Source organism: Myxocyprinus asiaticus, chromosome 37 (assembly GCF_019703515.2).
Source record: "Myxocyprinus asiaticus isolate MX2 ecotype Aquarium Trade chromosome 37, UBuf_Myxa_2, whole genome shotgun sequence".
NCBI classification, from domain to species: Eukaryota; Metazoa; Chordata; class Actinopteri; order Cypriniformes; family Catostomidae; genus Myxocyprinus; species Myxocyprinus asiaticus.
Window position 1 is genome coordinate 24,531,471 of NC_059380.1, and position 19,744 is coordinate 24,551,214.

At 48.4% G+C, this 19,744-nt stretch overlaps 1 protein-coding gene across 3 annotated transcripts in view; it reads left to right on the top strand.

Moving 5' to 3' along the window:
* LOC127428170 (adhesion G protein-coupled receptor L4-like) overlaps nucleotides 1–19,744 on the top strand; it is a 60,847-nt gene that overhangs the window by 20,632 nt on the left and 20,471 nt on the right. For all 3 annotated transcript variants that reach the window (XM_051676328.1, XM_051676329.1, XM_051676330.1), the window contains 5 exons: nucleotides 9,093–9,260; nucleotides 12,293–12,476; nucleotides 13,007–13,123; nucleotides 13,223–13,422; nucleotides 14,653–14,835. In XM_051676328.1, coding sequence (XP_051532288.1) covers nucleotides 9,093–9,260; nucleotides 12,293–12,476; nucleotides 13,007–13,123; nucleotides 13,223–13,422; nucleotides 14,653–14,835 — 852 coding nt within the window. The remainder of the gene's footprint in view (nucleotides 1–9,092; nucleotides 9,261–12,292; nucleotides 12,477–13,006; nucleotides 13,124–13,222; nucleotides 13,423–14,652; nucleotides 14,836–19,744) is intronic.

The following is a 19,744-nucleotide window of genomic DNA, read 5'->3' on the forward strand; positions in this document are numbered from 1 at the left end:
ACTCGTGAAAAATGCTGCATAGCGAGGATACCTTCAAAAATAATGACATATGTAAATAGTTTTCATTTATCACTTAATGTTATACAAAGTCCAGTAAACATAAAAAGTTAAATCAATATTCGGTGTGACCACCACATGCCCATGAGAATGTTGCGGTTGCGGCTCTCTTCCTTCTTCGTTAAGCAGAGAGCCACCATGGCTGCTTTCCGACCCAGTCTGTCCTGGGCTGAGACTCAGGCGGCTGCGTCGGCGAGCACCGAGGATGAGTGATCAGGGTGGATTTAATGGCTCATTCAGAGCTCGCAACAAGGATGAGTTATCGGTCGCAGCATTGGAGGGTGACTGCTTTTGGAAGCGGATGAATCTTCTGAGCTCCTGCTCTTGGGTGGTAGAGCTCAGGATGAGGCAGACGCTGAGTTGGCAGCCGTGCTTGACCAGGCGGCCATGAACATCAGGCTTGAGTGGAACCCTCCGCCCTGCCCTGAGCATTCCCGCCTGGATGATTGGTTTCTGGGCTCGGAGCACGACTCACGGCTGTGCCCCGCCCCGGTGCCCTTCTTCCCAGAAGTGCACGAGTAGCTCATGAATTCATGAAAGGCACCTTTCTCTGCCCGTACATGCTTCACTGGCTCGTCCACCCTAACTACCCTTGATGGCGGAGCGGCTAAGGGATACGTCGAGCTTCCCCAGGTAGAGCGAGCTGTAGCGGTGCATTTATGCCCGCAGGGCGCAGCCACCTGGAGGAACTGACCAAGGCTCCCTTCCATGGCGTGTACGTTTTCTTCGTCACTAGTGGCCTGCACGCCATGGCTATCCTGCAGGTCCACCAGGACAAGGTGCTTAAAGATCTGCACGAGGGTAGGACCCACCCAGGGCTTTTGCAGAAATTGTGTACCACGACCGACCTCGATCTACGGACAATGAAAGTCACGGCGCGCACCCTGGGCCAGAAGCTGTCCACCTTGGCACAGAAAGTCTTTCTGGTCAATAAGCAAGTATCTCATGTTCCCTCGTTTTCCGTCAAAAGAAAGCCGGCAAACAGGTAAGTACGGTGATTCTTGGGGCCACTCGCCTGCCCCAGCCACCACCCACTGTTGCAGGCTCATGGGGCAGCATGCCTCCCCCAGACAATCTTCCCAGTGGGGTGTCTGCTACCCTGGGTGTGATAAATCCAATCGTCCCACTGGGGCGACACTTAGCTGAGTCGCACAAGGTATTTTACAGCCCTTATTTTATCGTGCCCAAGGGGGGAGGAGGGGGTTGCGCCCAATTCTGGATCTGCGTGCCTTGAACAAAGCCTTACACAGGCTTCCATTCAAGATGTTGATGCAGAAGCGCATCATGACGTCTGTACGACATCAGGATTGGTTCGTGGCCGTCGACCTGAAGGACGCATAATTTCACGTATTGATCCTTCCTCAACACAGACCCTTTCTTCGGTTTGCCTTTGAGGGATGAGCATACAAGGTCAGTACAAGTACAAGGTCCTCCCTTTCAGTCTGTCCCTGTCTCCTCGTGTCTTAACCAAAGTTGCAGAGGCTGCCCTGGCCCCGCTAAGGGAGAAGGGCATTCGCATCCTCAATTATCTCGACGACTGGCTGATCCTTGCTCACTCGCGAGATCTATTGTGTGTGCACAGGGACCTTGTGCTTCGGCACCTCGACCGACTGGGGCTTCAGGTCAACTGGGAAAAGAGCAAGCTCTCCCCTGCGCAGAGCATCTCTTTTCTCGGTATGGAGTTGGACTCAGTCACCATGATGGCATGCCTTACGAACGAGCATGCACAGTCAGTGCTGGCCTGCCTGAGAACCTTCGGGTGGAAGGCAGCGGTGCCAGTGAAACAATTTCAGAGGCTCCTGGGGCATATGGCATCCTTGGTGGCAGTACTCCCCCTCGGGGCAGCGTTTCATATAGGAACCCCTAGTGTCACTATATCGACACAACGTCGAGTGAGTGGCAGACAGGGAACGTCTTGGTTCCCTATCTGTCACTCACTCGACGTTGGTGTCGATGTAGTGACACTAGGGGTCACTCTTGGGAGCCTGAGACACCTCTGGTCTTTGATAAAAGGCCAATGAAAATTGGCGAGTGGTATTTGCATGCCACTCCCCCGAACATACGGGTATAAAAGGAGCTGGTATGCAACCACTCATTCAGATTTTCTCTTCGGAGCCGAACGGTCATGCTCATTGAGCTGAATAGCACTGTTCATTCACCTCTGCTGGATCTGACGGCGCATTTCAGAGGCTTCTCCCTCCTCTGCACTGGTGCACTGCAGAGAACGCCCCTGGGCGCTTCGGCAGAAAAACTAGAGAGTATATTTTCTGAAAGAGCACTTTTCCCCTCTAAAAGAGTATATATTTCTCTAAAAGAGCGCACACACGGAACGTCTTTTTAAAGACGCGTCTTTTTAAAGATGCCTTTCCGTTCGTGTGTTATTCCTGGTTGCAGTCGTTTTCTCTCAACTTCGGATGGTCATGATCGCTGTCTCTCGTGTCTGGGCGCGACCCACATGGAGGCAGCGTTTATGAATGGCTCATGTTCTCACTGCGAGAACATGACCATGGCAACGTTGCGGTCGCGGCTTGCTTTTCTAAGAAAGCAAGCCACCCCAGCGGCTCCCCGCCTTGGTCCTCCTACCTATGGGTTTGAGGTCAGCGCGGCTGGCGCTGGGGGCGATTTGGGGACCTCAATGGGATCGCCTCCGCCGGGTATCCCCCCGCGGACCTCCCATTCCCCAGCACACTCGTTTGCCCCAATCGGGCTTCCGGATGAGTTCGCCGGCTCGTCACACGGCGAGTCTGGCTTCTCGTTCGAGGCCCGCGAAGATGATGAGCTTTCGAGCGCAGCATCAGAGAGCGGGCTTGTCCAGTCGGACGCAGAAGCCTCAGCTGGGCTTCCCCCTTCGGGGACGGTCGCCCAGTTACAGGCTGACGCCGAAATGACGGACATGCTTTCCCGGGCGGCCGCGCCCCGCTCCAGTGCCATTCTTCCCGGAGGTGCATGAGAAGCTGACGAAGTCGTGGGAGGCACCTTTTACTGGCCGACCCCGACTCCGCAGTTCCCCCGCTCTCACTACTCTCGATGGCGGGGCGGCCAGGGGCTATACGGCGATTCCCCCGGTGGATAAGGCGCTCGCAGTGCACTTATGCCCGCAGAGCGCCGCCACCTGGCGTGGACGCCCTAAGCTCCCGTTCAAGCCCTGTAGGCTCACGCCGTCCCTGACGGCCAAGGCCTACAGCGCTGCTGGACAAGCCGCCTCTGCCCTGCACGCCACGGCTCTCCTGCAGGTCCATCAAGCCAAGGCACTGAAAGAACTGCACGAGGGTAGTTCCGCCCCAGATTTGATGCAGGAACTGCGCTCGGTGACCGACCTCGCCCTCCGGGCGATGAAGGTCACAGCGCGGTCTCTCGGGCGGACGATGGCCACACTAGTGGTCCAGGAGCGCCACCTGTGGCTCAACCTGGTCAAGATGGGCGAGGCCGACAAGACACGGTTCCTTGCTGCCCCCATTTCCCAGGCGGGCCTATTTGGCGACACCGTTGAGGACTTTGCCCAGCAGTTCTCGACGGTAAAGCAGCAGACGGAGGCAATCCGGCACATCCTGCCCCGGCGCGGCTCAAGACCCCGCACCCCGTCTGCTTGTCACCAAGGGCGTCCCCCTGCGGTGACTGCATCGGCTCCACCGCAGCCCGCCCATCCGGCCCGGCCCCGGCGTGGAGCTCACCGCAGGAAGCCGACGCCACCTGTCTCACAGCCGGCACCGAAGAACCCACGGAGGTCTTCGAGGCGCCCCTGAGACGGGCAACCCAGGGACAAGGGAACCCACTCACCTGGAGCTGGTAGAAAGACCACTCCATCCCCCGGTGGAGGGCCGGGTGGAAAATCTTTTGTTGCCTTTTCGTTTGATTTCGCCGCACGCCCAAGTGGCTGCGGTACCCAACAGTTCAACAAAAGAGCGGCTTCCTTCCTCCCTGGGTCACATACCCGGTGTGTACGGTCGTCACCACGACTACCGTCCACGGGTTATATCTTGCAGGATTGGCGCTCCAGCGGTGCCCTTTTCGCCCCGAGCGCCCAGCTGTGGGACAAATCCAACCCCGATGTGACAGCCTCAACGGGTCGCGAGGACAGGCCTCTTCCTCCCCTGTCCCAGGCTGTTCCGGGGGTGGTCACAAGGAGCCAGGTAAGTGCTTCGATGTCCCTAGACTCCCTAGTGGCACCTCGCACTCCGCCCTGCCGCGAGGCCCCACCTGCCGGTACGTCCGACGACGTTGTCCCCTTGGTCCCCCTCGCACGGAATTTGGACGCATGGCTTGCGCTTCCCAATCCGTCGCGGTGGTTGATCCGGACCGTCCGACTCGGCTACACGATTCAGTTCGCCAGGCGCCCGCCCAGGTTCAGAGGTACTCACTTCACCTTCGTCAAGGGCGAAAACACTGTTACCCTGCGCGCGGAAATCGCTACCCTCCTCTGGAAGGGCGCGATAGAACCTGTCCCTCCAGCCGAGGTGAAGAAAGGGTTTTACAGCCCCTACTTCATCATACCAAAGAAAGGCGGTGGGTTGCGGCCAATCTTGGACCTGCGAGTACTGAACCGGGCTTTACACAGACTCCCGTTCAAGATGCTGACGCAAAGACGCATTTTAGCGAGCGTCCGGCATCAGGATTGGTTCGCGGCGGTAGACCTGAAGGACGCGTACTTTCACGTCTCGATCCTTCCTCGACACAGACCCTTCCTGCGGTTCGCGTTCGAGGGTCGGGCGTATCAGTACAAAGTCCTCCCTTTCGGCCTGTCCCTGTCTCCTCGCGTCTTTACGAAGATCGCAGAGGCTGCCCTTGCCCCGTTAGGGAGGTAGGTGTTCGCATTCTCAACTTTCTCGACGACTGGCTAATCTTAGCTCACTCTCGAGACGTGTTATGCGCACACAGGGACCTGGTGCTCTCGCACCTCAGCCGACTAGGGCTTCGGGTCAACTGGGAAAAGAGCAAGCTCCTCCCAGTTCAGAGCATCTCTTTTCTCAGTTTGGAGTTGGACTTGGTCTCCCTGACGGCGCGCCTTATGAACGAGCGCGCCCAGTCGGTGCTGGCCTGTTTGAAGGCGTTCAAACAGAAAACAGCGGTTCCACTGAAACTTTTTCAGAGGCTCCTGGGGCATATGGCATCCTCGGCGGTGGCCACCCCGCTCAGGTTGATGCATATGAGGCCGTCTCACCGTCTTTTCAGCCCTTGGACCGACCTCTCATTTCTACAAGCAGGTGTTCCTCTAGAACTGGTCTCCAGGCGCATCGTGGTCACGACAGACGCCTCCAAGACAGGCTGGGGCGCTGCTTGCAACGGGCACGCAGCCACCGGCCTCTGGATGGGTCCGCGGCTGCGTTGGCACATCAACTGCCTCGAGTTACTGGCAATTCTGCTCGCCCTGCGGAGGTTCCGGCCATTGATCCAGGGCAAGCACGTGCTAGTTCGGACAGACAGCACGGCAGCGGTAGCATATGTCAACCACCAAGGCGGTCTGCGCTCCCGCTGTATGTCACAACTCGCCCGCCGTCTCCTCCTCCGGAGTCAGCAGCACCTCAAGTCGCTGCGAGCCACTCATATCCCAGGCAACCTCAACATTACAGCGGACACGCTGTCATGGCAGGTTCCCCGCAGGGGAGAGTGGAGACTCCACCCCCAGGTGGTCCAGCTGATTTGGAGTCGATTCGGTCAGGCTCAGGTGGACCTGTTCGCCTCCCAAGAATCCTCCCACTGCCCGCTCTGGTACGCCCTCACCGAGGCTCCTCTCGGCATAGACGCACTGGCACACAGCTGGCCCCCTGGCATTCGCAAATACGCGTTTCCCCCAGTGAGCCTACTTGCACAGACACTGTGCAAAGTCAGGGAGGATGAGGAGCAGGTCGTCCTGGTAGCACCCTACTGGCCCACCCAGACATGGTTCTCGGACCTCACACTCCTCGCGACAGCTCCCCCCTGGCAAATTCCCCTGAGGAAGGACCTTCTTTCTCAGGGACGGGGCACCCTCTGGCACCCGCGCCCAGACCTCTGGAATCTCCATGTCTGGCCCCTGGATGGGACGTGGAAGACCTAGGTGGCCTACCACCCGTGGTGGTAGACACGATCACTCAGGCTAGGGCCCCCTCTACGAGGTGCCTGTATGCCTTGAAGTGGTCTCTGTTCGCTAAGTGGTGTTCTTCTCAACACGAAGACCCCCAGAGATGCGCAGTCGGATCAGTGTTTTCCTTCCTGCAGGAGAGGTTGGAAGGGAGGCTGTCCCCTTCCACCTTGAAGGTGTACGTTGCTGCCATAGCAGCACACCACGACGCAGTTGACGGTAAGTCCTTAGGGAAGCACGACCTGATCATCAGGTTCCTAAGAGGCGCTAGGAGGTTGAATCCCTCCAGACCGCTCTTCGTTCCCTCATGGGACCTCTCCGTAGTTCTTCAGGGCCTACAGAGAGCCCCCTTTGAGCCTTTGCAGTCAGTCAAGCTTAAGGCACTCTCCCTGAAGACTGCCCTCCTGACTGCGCTCACTTCCATCAAGAGGGTAGGTGACCTACAAGCGTTCTCTGTCAGCAAAACGTGCCTAGAGTTCGGTCCGGGCTATTCTCACGTTATCCTGAGACCCCGACCGGGCTATGTGCCCAAGGTTCCCACCACTCCTTTTAGGGACCAGGTGCTGAACCTGCAAGCGCTGCCACAGGAGAAGGCAGACCCAGCCCTGGCGTTGCTGTGTCCGGTGCGCACTTTGCGCATCTATTTGGATCGCACGCAGAGCTTTAGACTCTCTGAGCAGCTCTTTGTCTGCTTCGGTGCACAGCGGAAAGGAAGCGCTGTCTCCAAGCAGAGGATCGCCCACTGGCTCGTTGATGCCATATCTATGGCATATCTTGCCCAAGACATGACGCCCCCGGTAGGGCTACGAGCCCATTCTACCTGTGGTGTAGCGGCTTCTTGGGCCCTGGCCAGAGGTGCCTCTCTAACAGACATTTGTAGAGCAGCGGGCTGGGCAACACCCAACACCTTTGCAAGGTTCTACAACCTCCGGGTGGAACCGGTTTCGTCCCAGGTAGTGGCACGAACACAAGCGGATAAGCCCGGGATAGCCGGCCGGGTGTATCGCTTGCACATAGCGCCTCCCACCTCCTTTTGAGCTGAAGATGTGCGCTGTTAATTCCCAGTAGTGTTCACAAAAGTTGTTCCCTGGTTGATTTCCTCCGAGCCCTGTGGCAGTCGAGTCTTCGGAGAAACTCACTGCCGGCCCAGTACACGCGCTAGCTAAGAGCCCGGTGCTGGGGCAGGTGCTCCACATGTGGCGGTTCCCTGTAAGGCTAACCCCATGCGATCTATATCTTCCGCTAGCTCGTTTCCCTGCTGGCAAACTGCGTCTTCCTTGGGCAGAGCCCCTCTGCCCCAGTCTCCATTTTGTAGTACCTCCTCCCCCATTGGGCAGGATCTACCTTGAAGACTCTCCACATGGTTGGAAAGACCATGTGATGTATTTTTCCACTTAAATATCCCCCCCTCTCTGGGGTTGGGTGTGGTCTCCGCGGTGTCCTCCCCTTGGGAGGGACACCCCCCGACTAGACCTGGCGGCCCAGTCAGATAATCCCCCTTCTTTTTTTTAGGGAGTGGAAAAAGAGAAGGGGAAAAGAGGCCACGACTGGGTTAAGCCCGTCTCTATCTTTGGGTAGTCGACTTGTCCCCAAAAAGGGCCGTTCGACACTCATAACTATGTTGGGGGAGGTTACGTGTCGACCTGGTGCGCTGGCTATGAGGCACACAGCAAGTCTGCCCACCACACACCGCCAGTTCACGTAACACAGTTCAGCCTTGTGGCGTTTTGTATAGGGACCCCTAGTGTCACTACATCGACACCAACGTCGAGTGAGTGACAGATAGGGAACGTCATGGTTACTGGTGTAACCTCCGTTCCCTGATGGAGGGAACGAGACATTGGTCCCTCCTGCCACAACGCTGAACTACCCGCTGAAATGGCCGGACCATATATCGGCTCCTCAGCGTAAAACCTGAATGAGTGGTTGCATACCAGCTCCTTTTATACCCGTATGTTCGGGGGAGTGGCATGCAAATACCACTCGCCAATTTTCATTGGCCTTTTATCAAAGACCAGAGGTGTCTCGGGCTCCCAAGAGTGACCCCTAGTGTCACTACATCGACACCAACGTCTCGTTCCCTCCATCAGGGAACGGAGGTTACACCAGTAACCATGACGTTACTGATGTAACCTCTGTTCCCTGATGGAGGGAATGAGACGTTGTGTCCCTCCTACCATGTTGCTGAACTGACCGCTGACATGGCTGGGACTCTCCTCGGCTCCTCAGCACAACTCTGAATGAGTGGTGCATGCCATCTCCTTTTATACCCGTATGTCCGGGGCAGAGAGTGGCATGCAAATTCCACTCGCCAGTTTTCATTGGCCTTTTCTGAATAAAGCAAAGGTGATTGGGACTCTCAAGAGTGAACCCCTAGTGTCACTACATTGACACAATGTCTCATTCCCTGCATCAGGGAACACAGGTTACATCAGTAACCAAGACGTTTTTCTTGGTTGTTGGCAGATAGGATGTTCCAAGCTTCTTGGAGAATTCACCACAATTCTTCTATTTAGGCTGTCTCAATTGCTTCTGTATCTTTATGTAATCTCAAACTGACACAATGTTCAGTGGGGGGCTTTGTGGGGGCCATGACATCTGTTACAGGGCTCCCTGTTCTTCTATTCTAATCTTTTCTATTTGCAAAAGTAATGTTTGGGAGTCTAACATTTATATTTCCTACTGACACACTAAAGCCGAAGATATAAATAACCATCTTAAGACAAATGCTTTTGTGAAACACCTTATGTGCCTAAGACTTTTGCACAGTACTGTTTATTTATGTAATTTTAATCAGAAATCATAGATATTGTGATATATTATGACACACATGACATAAGTATGTTAGATGTGTGTTGTGTCTGCACTGTTTCTGTATTTTCTTGTTATGGATAGTCTTACAATTCTGTCATTAACATTGCATCACATTCAGTCTTTGTGAGGGTATTAAATCTATTTTGCTCTCTCTTGGCTGTAGATGATTAATCTGTCAACTCCAGAGCGCCTGAGGGAGATAAGACATCAAACATCAGCTGACCTCTCTCCAGTTCAACTCATATCATACATCGAGGCTATGGCCAGTTGTAAACTGAGTGCTGCAGATGAGCTTGAACAACATGAGGAACACATAAATGAAACTATCAAGGTAGTATACAGTGTAGTGCATGATTTGAGAGAGAAACATGGCTGCAAATTATAATTAACCTCAGTTTAAACTAGTGGTCAAATGATGTGGATTTTTAATGGCTGATGCACATACCAACAGAGTGGCTGATGGTTGATATAATGCAGAGATAGCCTATATATATAGACAGCCACATTGAGAGTCCTATGCCCACCTTAAATCTTTGAGGTGGAACTGGAACCATTATTTGGAACTAGATAGGTCAAATTTGTCAAGAAAAACATTTATGCTGTATTGACAAAGCCTTGTCTGTAAGTTTAAACTACTTGTAAACACTTTAATCTGGATGGTTATTCAAACATTACAATAAGACACACAGCTAGCTTGCTAGATAGTCAGAAAGATGGTCAGATATTCAGACAGATGGTCAGATAGTCAGACAGATGGTCAGATATTCAGACAGACGGTCAGATAGTCAGACAGATGGTCAGATATTCAGACAGACAGTCAGATAGACGACAGACAGACAGACTAGACAGACAAACAGACTAGACAGACTAGACAGGCAGACTAGGCAGACAAGCAGACTAGGTAGACTAGGCAGGCAGGCAGGCAGACTAGGCAGGCAGACTAGGCAGGCAGACTAGGCAGGCAGGCAGGCAGACTAGGCAGGCAGGCAGGCAGATAAATAGATAGATAGATAGATAGTTAGATAGATAGATAGATGACAGACAGAATAGATAGACAACAGACAGAATAGATAGACAGATAGACAGAATAGATAGACAGATAGACAGACAGACAGGTAGGTAGGTAGGTAGGTCGATAGATAGATAGATAGATAAACAAACAACTGTTTTCAATAAAGGTATGCACATCGCTGTCGCCACTCGGTGTCTGTCAGCGGTGCCCAGCTACAACTCCGGAGGCTGTTCAAATTTCTGCCGTGCCATGGTGCGCAACTCGCAAATTTTCCATTAAATTCGACCCAAATCATTATCAAAGATCATAGATTAATGTGGCAGGGCGGAGGGCGGGGCCGGGTCGTGATTCCGCACACCCGGCCCCTAATTAGGCTGATTAAGCTTGAGACAGCTGTCCGACACCTGTGTGTGTTTGTCTTTTTGGTTCAGTTTATTATTGAAATATTATTTATATTGTTAAGCCGGTTCTCACCTCCTCCTTTCCATTGAACTGTGTTACACTGGTGCTGAAACCTGGAAAGGAGGAGGGATGTACCGTAGTAGAGTTCTCGCCACTACCATCCACCCCAAAGGAGCAGCCGCTGCCTTCCGCCGGGGGACGGAGGAGCCTGGCCGCCTGAAAGCAGAGGAAAGGCCGCCGACCACCAGGGGAGGAGGGGCTCCCAACCAACCGCCTGGAGCGGTTACCACTGCCAGGGGCGGGGGAGACCCCTACCGTCCACCAAAAAACGCAGCGGGGCATTCCGTCCGCCAGGGGCCGGAGGACTGCCTCCGATCCACCCAGGGAGGTGTGGCTGTCATCCACTAGAGGGTGGAGAAGTGGCCGAGGACCCAACTACGGCGTATCGGAGAACCGGCAAGTGAATTTTTTTTTCTCTCTCTCTCTCCTCTCTCTCTCTTCCGCTGCTGCTCTGTGTTGGCCTTTTTCCTCTCTTTTTAAATGTTTGTGTTAATTTTTGAACATTTTTTTTGTTTGTTTCCCTCTCCTTGTCCCCTCCCTGATCCAGGTAGATGGGGATGACCTGCCGGCAGACGGGGCGGAAGGCACGCCCCCCCCCCACGGAAAGAGGGGGAGGGGGGATGTACATCATGCCGGGGGCTCCCCGGCCTGAGAGAACGGGGGAGGAATGTGGCAGGGCGGAGGGAAGGGCCAGGTCGTGATTCCGCACACACGGCCCCTAATTAGGCTGATTAAGCCTGAAAGGGATAGGGCCGACTGGAGACGGCAGTGCAACAGAGAGAGAGTTACGGACAGCTGTCCGACACCTGTGTGTGTTTGTCTTTTTGGTTCAGTTTATTATTAAAATATTATTTATATTCTAAGCCGGTTCTCGCCTCCTCTTTTCCATTGAACTGTGTTACAATTATTTACTCTAGCGTTGTTCATTCTTAAAGAAGGGAAAAACCTTGGTAACTTTGTGTGTCCTGTCTGCCACCTGAACCGCATCGACGTGCCCTGTGTTTGATACCTGTGCTGTGTCCTAGCCTAAACTATTTAAGTTTTCAGATATTTTATAATCTGCTGTGTGAAAACCGTAAGTCTGATTAGTTAAAAAAAAAAAAAGACTTTGCACACTATTCCAGAACAGTCTCAAGGTCTTTGCCAAGTTTGGTGGATGTAGCTTGAAAGCTGTAGGTGGAGATATAGTCAGAAATTTGGTCATTGTTTAGAGATTTTGAAAAAACCCTAAAGCAAGTTTTTAGAATAACAGTATGCTGGCTTCATCAAGCCAACATAATTACCCAAATCTGTCAATCAGACGCAATGCTTATTCTCAAAATGGCCAAATGTTGGTCGTTTACTCAGCCAGGTGCAAATACTGTATTGGCCGATCACTTCAAGCTGCATCATGAACATTAACCACTAAAACTGAGAGTTTCAGCTTATACAGATAGCAGCATTTATAAACCGTCTTCTTATTCAGGCCTCACAAACATTAAAACCCTTTTTTGCCACAGGTAAATTTAAAAGTTAAATTTAACCTATTAATATTAAGGCTGATTAAAATAAATTTTAACCTTATAATATTAAGGCCGACATGTGTAACATCTGCACCACTAGCTACCTTCATCAAATGGAACTGAAAAACTAAACCGTTTTCAAAGAACTTTTTTGAATACTCATCCCATCTGCCATTGCTTGAACAAATAGATAGTCTCACCTCAAACTCACATCATTGGAGTCAATGTTGCTGAAAAATTCCACACATCAACCTTAAATTAATGACAGATGTCATAAATGTAACGGATTCTTTAGGTATCTAACTAATTACAGAATGTGTGATTACAGATGTTACATGTTGTTAGCTAAAATAAATGCATGCTAATGTTTTTGTTGTTTCCTGGCAGGATTTGGTTTTTAGTGTGAATAATTTGGTGGAGAGTAATGAAAAAGTGGAATGGGACAGAATAAAGGAGGATTTAAGGAAGTATTATCTTACCACACTGCTTCATACAGCAGAGAAGCAAACGCTAGCCCTGTCTGCAGCATACACGTACTCTGTGCAGATGCAGGTGGACGCTGGTGATGTAGGTGAGATCGTTTGAGGCTTAACATCACATAACCCACTATGATTCTTTATTTTATGACTCTAAAGGGAAAAGCTCACCTAAAAATGAAAATTATGTAAATATATATAATTTCTCATATCATTCCAACTCTGTATGCTGTTGTTGTTTTTTTCCCATAAAAATATAAATGGATTATTTTGAAGAATTTTAATGCTGCTCTTTTCAGTACAATGAAAATTCATAGTGACCATAGCTGTCAAGATCCAAAAAAATAAAATAAAAATAGCCCCATACAAGTAGTCCAAATTGACCAAATCTTCTGAAATCACATGAAAGCTTTAAATGAGGAACAGACGTCATTGTAAATTATTATTCACTCAAATCTTCCAATTTACCAAAGCTCTAGCAGTATTCTGGATTGGATTAACGAGTAAATAATGACAGAATTGTCATTCTTGGGTGAACTATCCCTTCAACTAGTCCTACTGTTCAACTATTCCTACTATTCTGACTACACTGCTATCTAATTTCTATGTGTTTAATAATTTCTAGAAATGAAACTATTCACATTTGAACCCCACCAAGCGCACAAGCATCCAGTTTCAGCCAACATGCAAGGAAACTTTATTTCATTGACTCCTAAGAACGCAAATGATGAAAGGGAAAATAGTTAGTAAAAATAATTTCATGAATCTTCATTGTCTAACTGAAATCAAATCTGCTAAATGATGTAAGTATATTCCTATTTTGTTTTCCCTCTGCTGTTAGGGAGCACCTCCATTGTATTTCTCATCTATAACAGTATTGGGGGTCTTCTGAAGCCCACTGATGACCCTGGTGTCACTGACTACTCTCGATATGCTGCAGCTGGTGAAATTACAGTTAATTCACCAGTATTAGCTGCTGTCATCAGTAACCCAAAGACATTCACCCTGAGCAATGTGACCTTCACTCTCAAACACACAGAGGTACAGTGTGACTGTTTGTTCCATCTGTGCTTCAGCTGAAATAACTGTGGCTGTGAATGTCATTCTCATACACTTTATGGCCAAAACTATGTGGACAGCCTATTTGAATTAACAAGTTTAGCTAATCAAGTAATTACAGTGAAGACTATAAATATAATGGCATTCCATAGAATTGCATGCTTTCAACTTTGTGGCAACAGTTTCCGGAAGGACCTTTTCTATTCCAGAATGACAATGCCCCTGTGCACAACGCGAGGTCTATAAAAATGGTTTACTGAGTCTGGTGTGCAAGAATTTGATTAGTTTGCACAAAACTCAGACCTAAACCCCACTGAACACCTTTGGGATTAATTGGAATGCTGACTGTGAGCCCAATCGCCCAACATCAGTACCACACAGATGCTCTTGTGTCTAAATAGGAGCATATTCTTGTAGCCATGTTCCAAATTTTGTGTAAAACCTTCCCAGAATAGAAGATGTTTAGAAGGATCAGCTCCCTTTTAAAGAAATAGTTCACCCAAAAATGAAAATTATTTCATAACTTACTCACCCTCATTCCATCCCAGATGTGTATGACTTTATTTCTTCTGCAGAACACAAACAAATATTTTAGGAAGAATATTGCAGCTCTGTTGGTCCATAAAATGCAAGTGAATGGTGACAAAAACTTTGAAGCTCCAAAAAACAAATTAAGTCAGCATAAAAGTAATCCATATGACTCCAATAGTTTAACCCATGTCTTCTCAACCCATTTCAAGCTTGATTACACTTACTAGTGCTTGACGCATGCACAGATCGCTAGATGGTGCTAGGAAATGTAAAGAGCTGAAAAGGAGTTACATTTTGGTCTGTTCTCACCCAAAACTGATTGGATCGCTTCAGAAGACATTGATTAAAACACTGGTGTTATATGGATTACTGTTATGCTGCCTTTATGTGCTTTTTGGAGCTTCAATGTTTTGGTCACCATTCACTTGCATTTTGTGGACCTACAGAGCTGAGATATTCTTCTAAAAATCTTTGATTGTGTTCTGCAGAAGAAGGAAAGTCATAAACATCTGGGATGGCATGAGGGTGAGTAAATGATGAGAACATTTAATTTTTGGGTGAACTATTCCTTTAATGCCCATGGTTTTAAAATGAAACATTCAAAAAGCCCACATGGGTGTGGTGTTTGGAAGTCCATGTAGTGTACTGTATGTATTGACTGAGTTTTACTTTTTCATACAGGAAATAGACCCTGTCCGTGATGAAACAAAGTGTGCATTCTGGGAGTATTCCCAGAGCATGACACTGGAGGGACACTGGAGTTTGGACGGGTGTAAACGAACCCATGTGAACGCCACACACACTGCCTGTTCTTGTAATCACCTGACACACTTTGCTATCCTCATGTCCTCAGCTCAGGCCAATGTAAGTCTCCACTGCTTACAATCATTCTTGTCATCTGTAACTGAAAACTACTGATTTTGAATGATGCTGCATCCACACCACTAGGTGTCATTGTAAGTCCAAGATGACTCGAGCAAAAAGTTACTGAGTGCACATTTAAGCCCCATTTGTCTGAATGTCAGTGCATTTGATAATAAAATATGAATAGACAAGCAGTTACTTTTAATCAACTGATGATTCAAACCAGTTCAGTCAGTTCAAACATGTTCACACAGGGGTCCATGGCTAAGAAAGTAACCACAGGTGTAGTTCATCACATTAAAAAAATCTGCCGTAGCTGCGACATGGCGTGGAGCAGGCTGACTCTGGCGTGGCTGCGACATGGCACGGAGCAGGCTGACTCTGGCGTGGCTGCGACATGGCACGGAGCAGGCTGACTCTGGCGTGGCTGCGACATGGCCTGGAGCTGACTCTGGCGTGGCTGCGACATGGCCTGGAGCTGACTCTGGCGTGGCTGCGACATGGCCTGGAGCTGACTCTGGCGTGGCTGCGACATGGCCTGGAGCTGACTCTGGCGTGGCTGCGACATGGCCTGGAGCTGACTCTGGCGTGGCGGCCATTACGTGGAACTCTGGCTTGGCGGCCATTACATGGAACTCTGGCTTGGCGGCCATGACGTGGAGCAAAATCGTGGAAGGTGGAGCTATGAGAGCCTCAAGGGATGAAGCCGTGGCAGGCGGAGCCATGGTAGGCTCGAGACTAAGAGTCCTGGATGACTGGGAGAAACCTTCAGTGGTCGTGAACATTAGCCGAGTCTTGGGAGCGACCTCTATGGTCGTGGGCGTAGACAGAGACTCGGGTACGACCTCCATGGTCATGGGCATGGGCAGTGACTCGGGAACGACCTCTGTGGTCGTGTACATGGGCAGAGACTCGGGTACGACCTCCATGGTCGTGGGCATGGGCAGAGACTCGGGTACGACCTCCGTGGTCGTGTACATGGGCAGAGACTCGGAAACAACCTCTGTGGTCGTGAACATGGGCTGAGACTTGGAAACGACCTCCATGGTCGTGTACATGGGCAGAGACTTGGAAACGAAAACCTTTCTCCTCCTCCTCCTCTGGGAGGCCGAAATTGGCATCACAGGCTCTGGGACGGACGAGGCTGGCAACGCAGGCTCTGGGACGAATGAGGCTTCTAGCTCGTTGACCATGGCAGGCGTGGGCGTAGGCTCGTTGGCCATGGCAAGCATGGGCGTTGGCTCGTCGACAATGACGGCATCTGCCTCCCCCACACTTGTAGGTGCTACTGGTTGTTTATATCAGTTTTACTATCAGAAATAATCAATAATTAATTGTTATTAATTATGGAATAATCAAATAACAATTAAATAACTAAATAGTAATTAAATAGAATTTAATTAATTAAACTCTATTCTCAGGGCACCACTCTTTGAAAAGAGAAAAATGATAGCAAGTTACTGATTGAGTCTCATAAAATAAAATTTACCCTGTAGGTTGAGTATCTTAATTGTTAATCAAAATAATCAAAAAAGGGAAAAACTAGTTAAATTATTGGTATACAAATCTAATAGTAATCTAGTTACAGTTAGTTTCTAACACCAATAACATAATAGTACTCTGAGGTAACTTGGGAGTTCTTCACGTGGCAGAGGTTAGCTTCAACACAATATTCAAACAAAAAGACAAACAGGAGTACTTATTATAATATAAAAAGATTTATTATAATCAAGCAGTAGTGAACACAGCCAATACTATCCTAATATAATCCAAAAATAAAATCAAGGAAATCCTAAACTAACAGTGAAGCTATATGCTAGTGTGTGTGTGTTTGTGTGTGTGTGTGTGTGTGTGTCCAGGTGTGGTAACAAAGGAATCAAAATGGAGGATCAGGTTCAAAATGGAGGGTTAAATCCAAAATGGAGCTGATACCACGTGCGGGTGGAAATGAGCGGACACACAAAGGAACTGACGAAACAGGCGGGAGAATTTGGTTCACCAGCCTGAGTCGAACACAAACCGAGGCGCCGCTCACTCAATGAATATCAGTGAGAGAGAGAGAATGAGAGCGAGAGAGAGAGGAAAAATGCATGCAGTTTAGTTAAGGGTAACCGCTCGTAACAGCGGGACTGAATTACTAGTTCAAATCACTCAAAACAAACGTAACCCCAAAAGAAACTAAAACAAATCTCCCAACTCGAAGCAGCGAGCAGAGTTTAACATACAAATATACTCAAAACATCAGCATTTAGAATCAAAAATACGATTTAGATTCACAAGAAAAATCACAGTTTCTAAACTAAATCTGCCCAGATATCCAGCCTTACTTGGGAAATCCTGTGTGATTTCAGTAGGGTTGTCCGTTGGAATTCCTGTTGCATTGAGCGGTCAGGAGAAACGGTCTGGATGGTTCCTTGTCTTACGCTCGTCAGCGAAAAGACGCGTCTCTGCTTTATTCTTCGGATCCAGCGATGGAGAAGAATGCAGAAAGTAGTCAACGTTGAATGAAAAAGAGGGAGAAGGGAAACTGGTCGCCTTTCCGTTTTTCAAAATAAATTCACTGTTGCTTTACAATGAAACTGAACCGGTTGATATAAGTATACTATAAGACTTGAACAAAGCTAAGTTAATCTTACTCTACCATGGCCAAATGGTGAGGTTAGAAAAACGTGGTCTGTTTGTTCTCAGTCCAAACGGAGGGAAAACTCCTTCAGTACGTGCACAGTACAGATGTCCCTCAACAGCCAGGCAGAGCTTAGCACAGAGAGGCCGAACTTCATCTGTCCGCGGGTTTTGTTGACGAGATGACGTCATCGGTCATAGGCCGTTCGACCAATGGCATTTGAGACTGGGTCCATGGGCGGGACTTCACATCCAGTTGTGAATTTGTGAAGGATCCTGGGAAACTGAGTTCAATGTCTCTCCTTTTGATCATAGAACAAAGGGCCATGCGGTCTCTGCTGCCATTTTAAGGGGGCCAAGGCCCTAAACAGTGAACGTAGAACCAATGAACTGTAGGGCAAGGTCGATATACCGAGTGAGGCTGAGGGAACTGCAACCACTAGGCATCAGGGAGGAAACTGGCTCACTTAATCCGAACCGGAAGCAGTCTTTGAGGGTGACCTCATTAAAGTCCACCTCACTGGCCAAAGTGCAGAAGTCCCCCACATATTCCTCCAGGGATCGATTCCCCTGACGTAGGCACAGGATCCGGACCGCTGGGTTCATGGTTGGTGGTCAGGTATTCTGTAACGATGTGGTAAACGAAGATATGATGACGATGATGTGATGAACCCAAGTGCAGTTTAATTTACAATTGTGTAATCCAAAAAACCCTGACTACAAACGTGAAACATAAACTTGACTAAACATAAACTTGGCTTGACATAGACCTGGCTTGACATAGGCCTGGCTTGACATAGGCCTGGCTTGACATAGGCCTGGCTTGACATAGGCCTGGCTTGACATAGGCCTGGCCAAAACAACAAAGTTACATTAACACAACACCTGACATCAGACAATGGCAAACATGAGGGCTTAAATACAAGGACATGGTGAACAAGTAAACAAGACAACCAATCACATGACTAAACTATAAACAAGATAACAAGACCAAATGAACTATAACCAATGACAAACTAGAACTGATAACAAAGTAATCAAACAATGAACCAATGAAAACAAGACTGAACAAGGGAAACACATGACAAGATCACATGAGGGAACAGGAAATCACATGACAAGGAACAAACATGGCATGGAAACAGTAAATACTTACACAAAACATGAACAAAAACACATCTAGACGTGACAATAGCTATATAAATGACACTGTTGTGATTTTTTGTGCAACATCTGGACAGATCACGGACATATGCAAGGATCCTTTTTGTGGAATTCAGTTCGGCTTTCAACACCATCATCCCAGCTATATTTACACTGTACATAACAGATTGTATTAGATTTGCACTACTCATGTGTATGTGTGTATGTATGTATGTGTGTGTCTGTACGTATGTGTATAATTAGATTTTATTTTTTATTTTTTATTATTATCTATGTCTTGCTGCTGTTTTTGTATTGTTTTTGTATTGTTGTACACTGGAAGCTCCTGTCACCAAGACAAATTCCTTGTATGTGTAAGCATACTTGGCAATAAAGCTCATTCTGATTCTGATTCTGATATTAAAGTGTAAGATAGATGATATAAAAGAAGAAATAAAAATACAAATGAGTGCATTCTTGTTAAAACTCTAATATTTAAAAGATTGTTTTCAGGGACGTTTTGGATGAAAGATATTACAAACAGCATCTCTTTTTAAAAAGAAGACATGCATTTTAAACATAGTTCCTTTACCTTTCTTTGTAAGAAGATACTACAGTCAGCTTTTGAAAATCTGTTGGGGCTCAAGAAGATTGCCTTTAGCTTGCATCATTTTTACAAAATCAAAAACACTGCCACCCTCAGAATAATGACTAAAGATAAAATAAATCCGCAGGCTGTTGTGAGTCAATGAAGTGATCTACTGTATGTTGAATCTGAGGATCTTCAGGATATGTTTCTTCTTAATTCAATAAAAGTCCATGAACCAGACAGATGTTCTGAGCCACATTTTCCACCACAGCTTGAAATCTAATAACAACTAAAATTACAATATTTTGTTTTTCTCATTTCTTGTTCTCATCTTTCTCATTCTGGGTCATGGAGATTACACAAATAACACAAAAAATTACACAACTAAACACAGGACTAAAGGAATATGGTTCTAGAGGGCATCAGATAAGGGTTCTTCAGCTTGTAACTGTAGCAGAATTTTTCGGGTGCTAAAGGGTTCCTTTAAGAACCAACCAAGTCATGAATCATAAACACCAACACAAAGAACCATTTCAGCTTAAAATCATTTTAAAT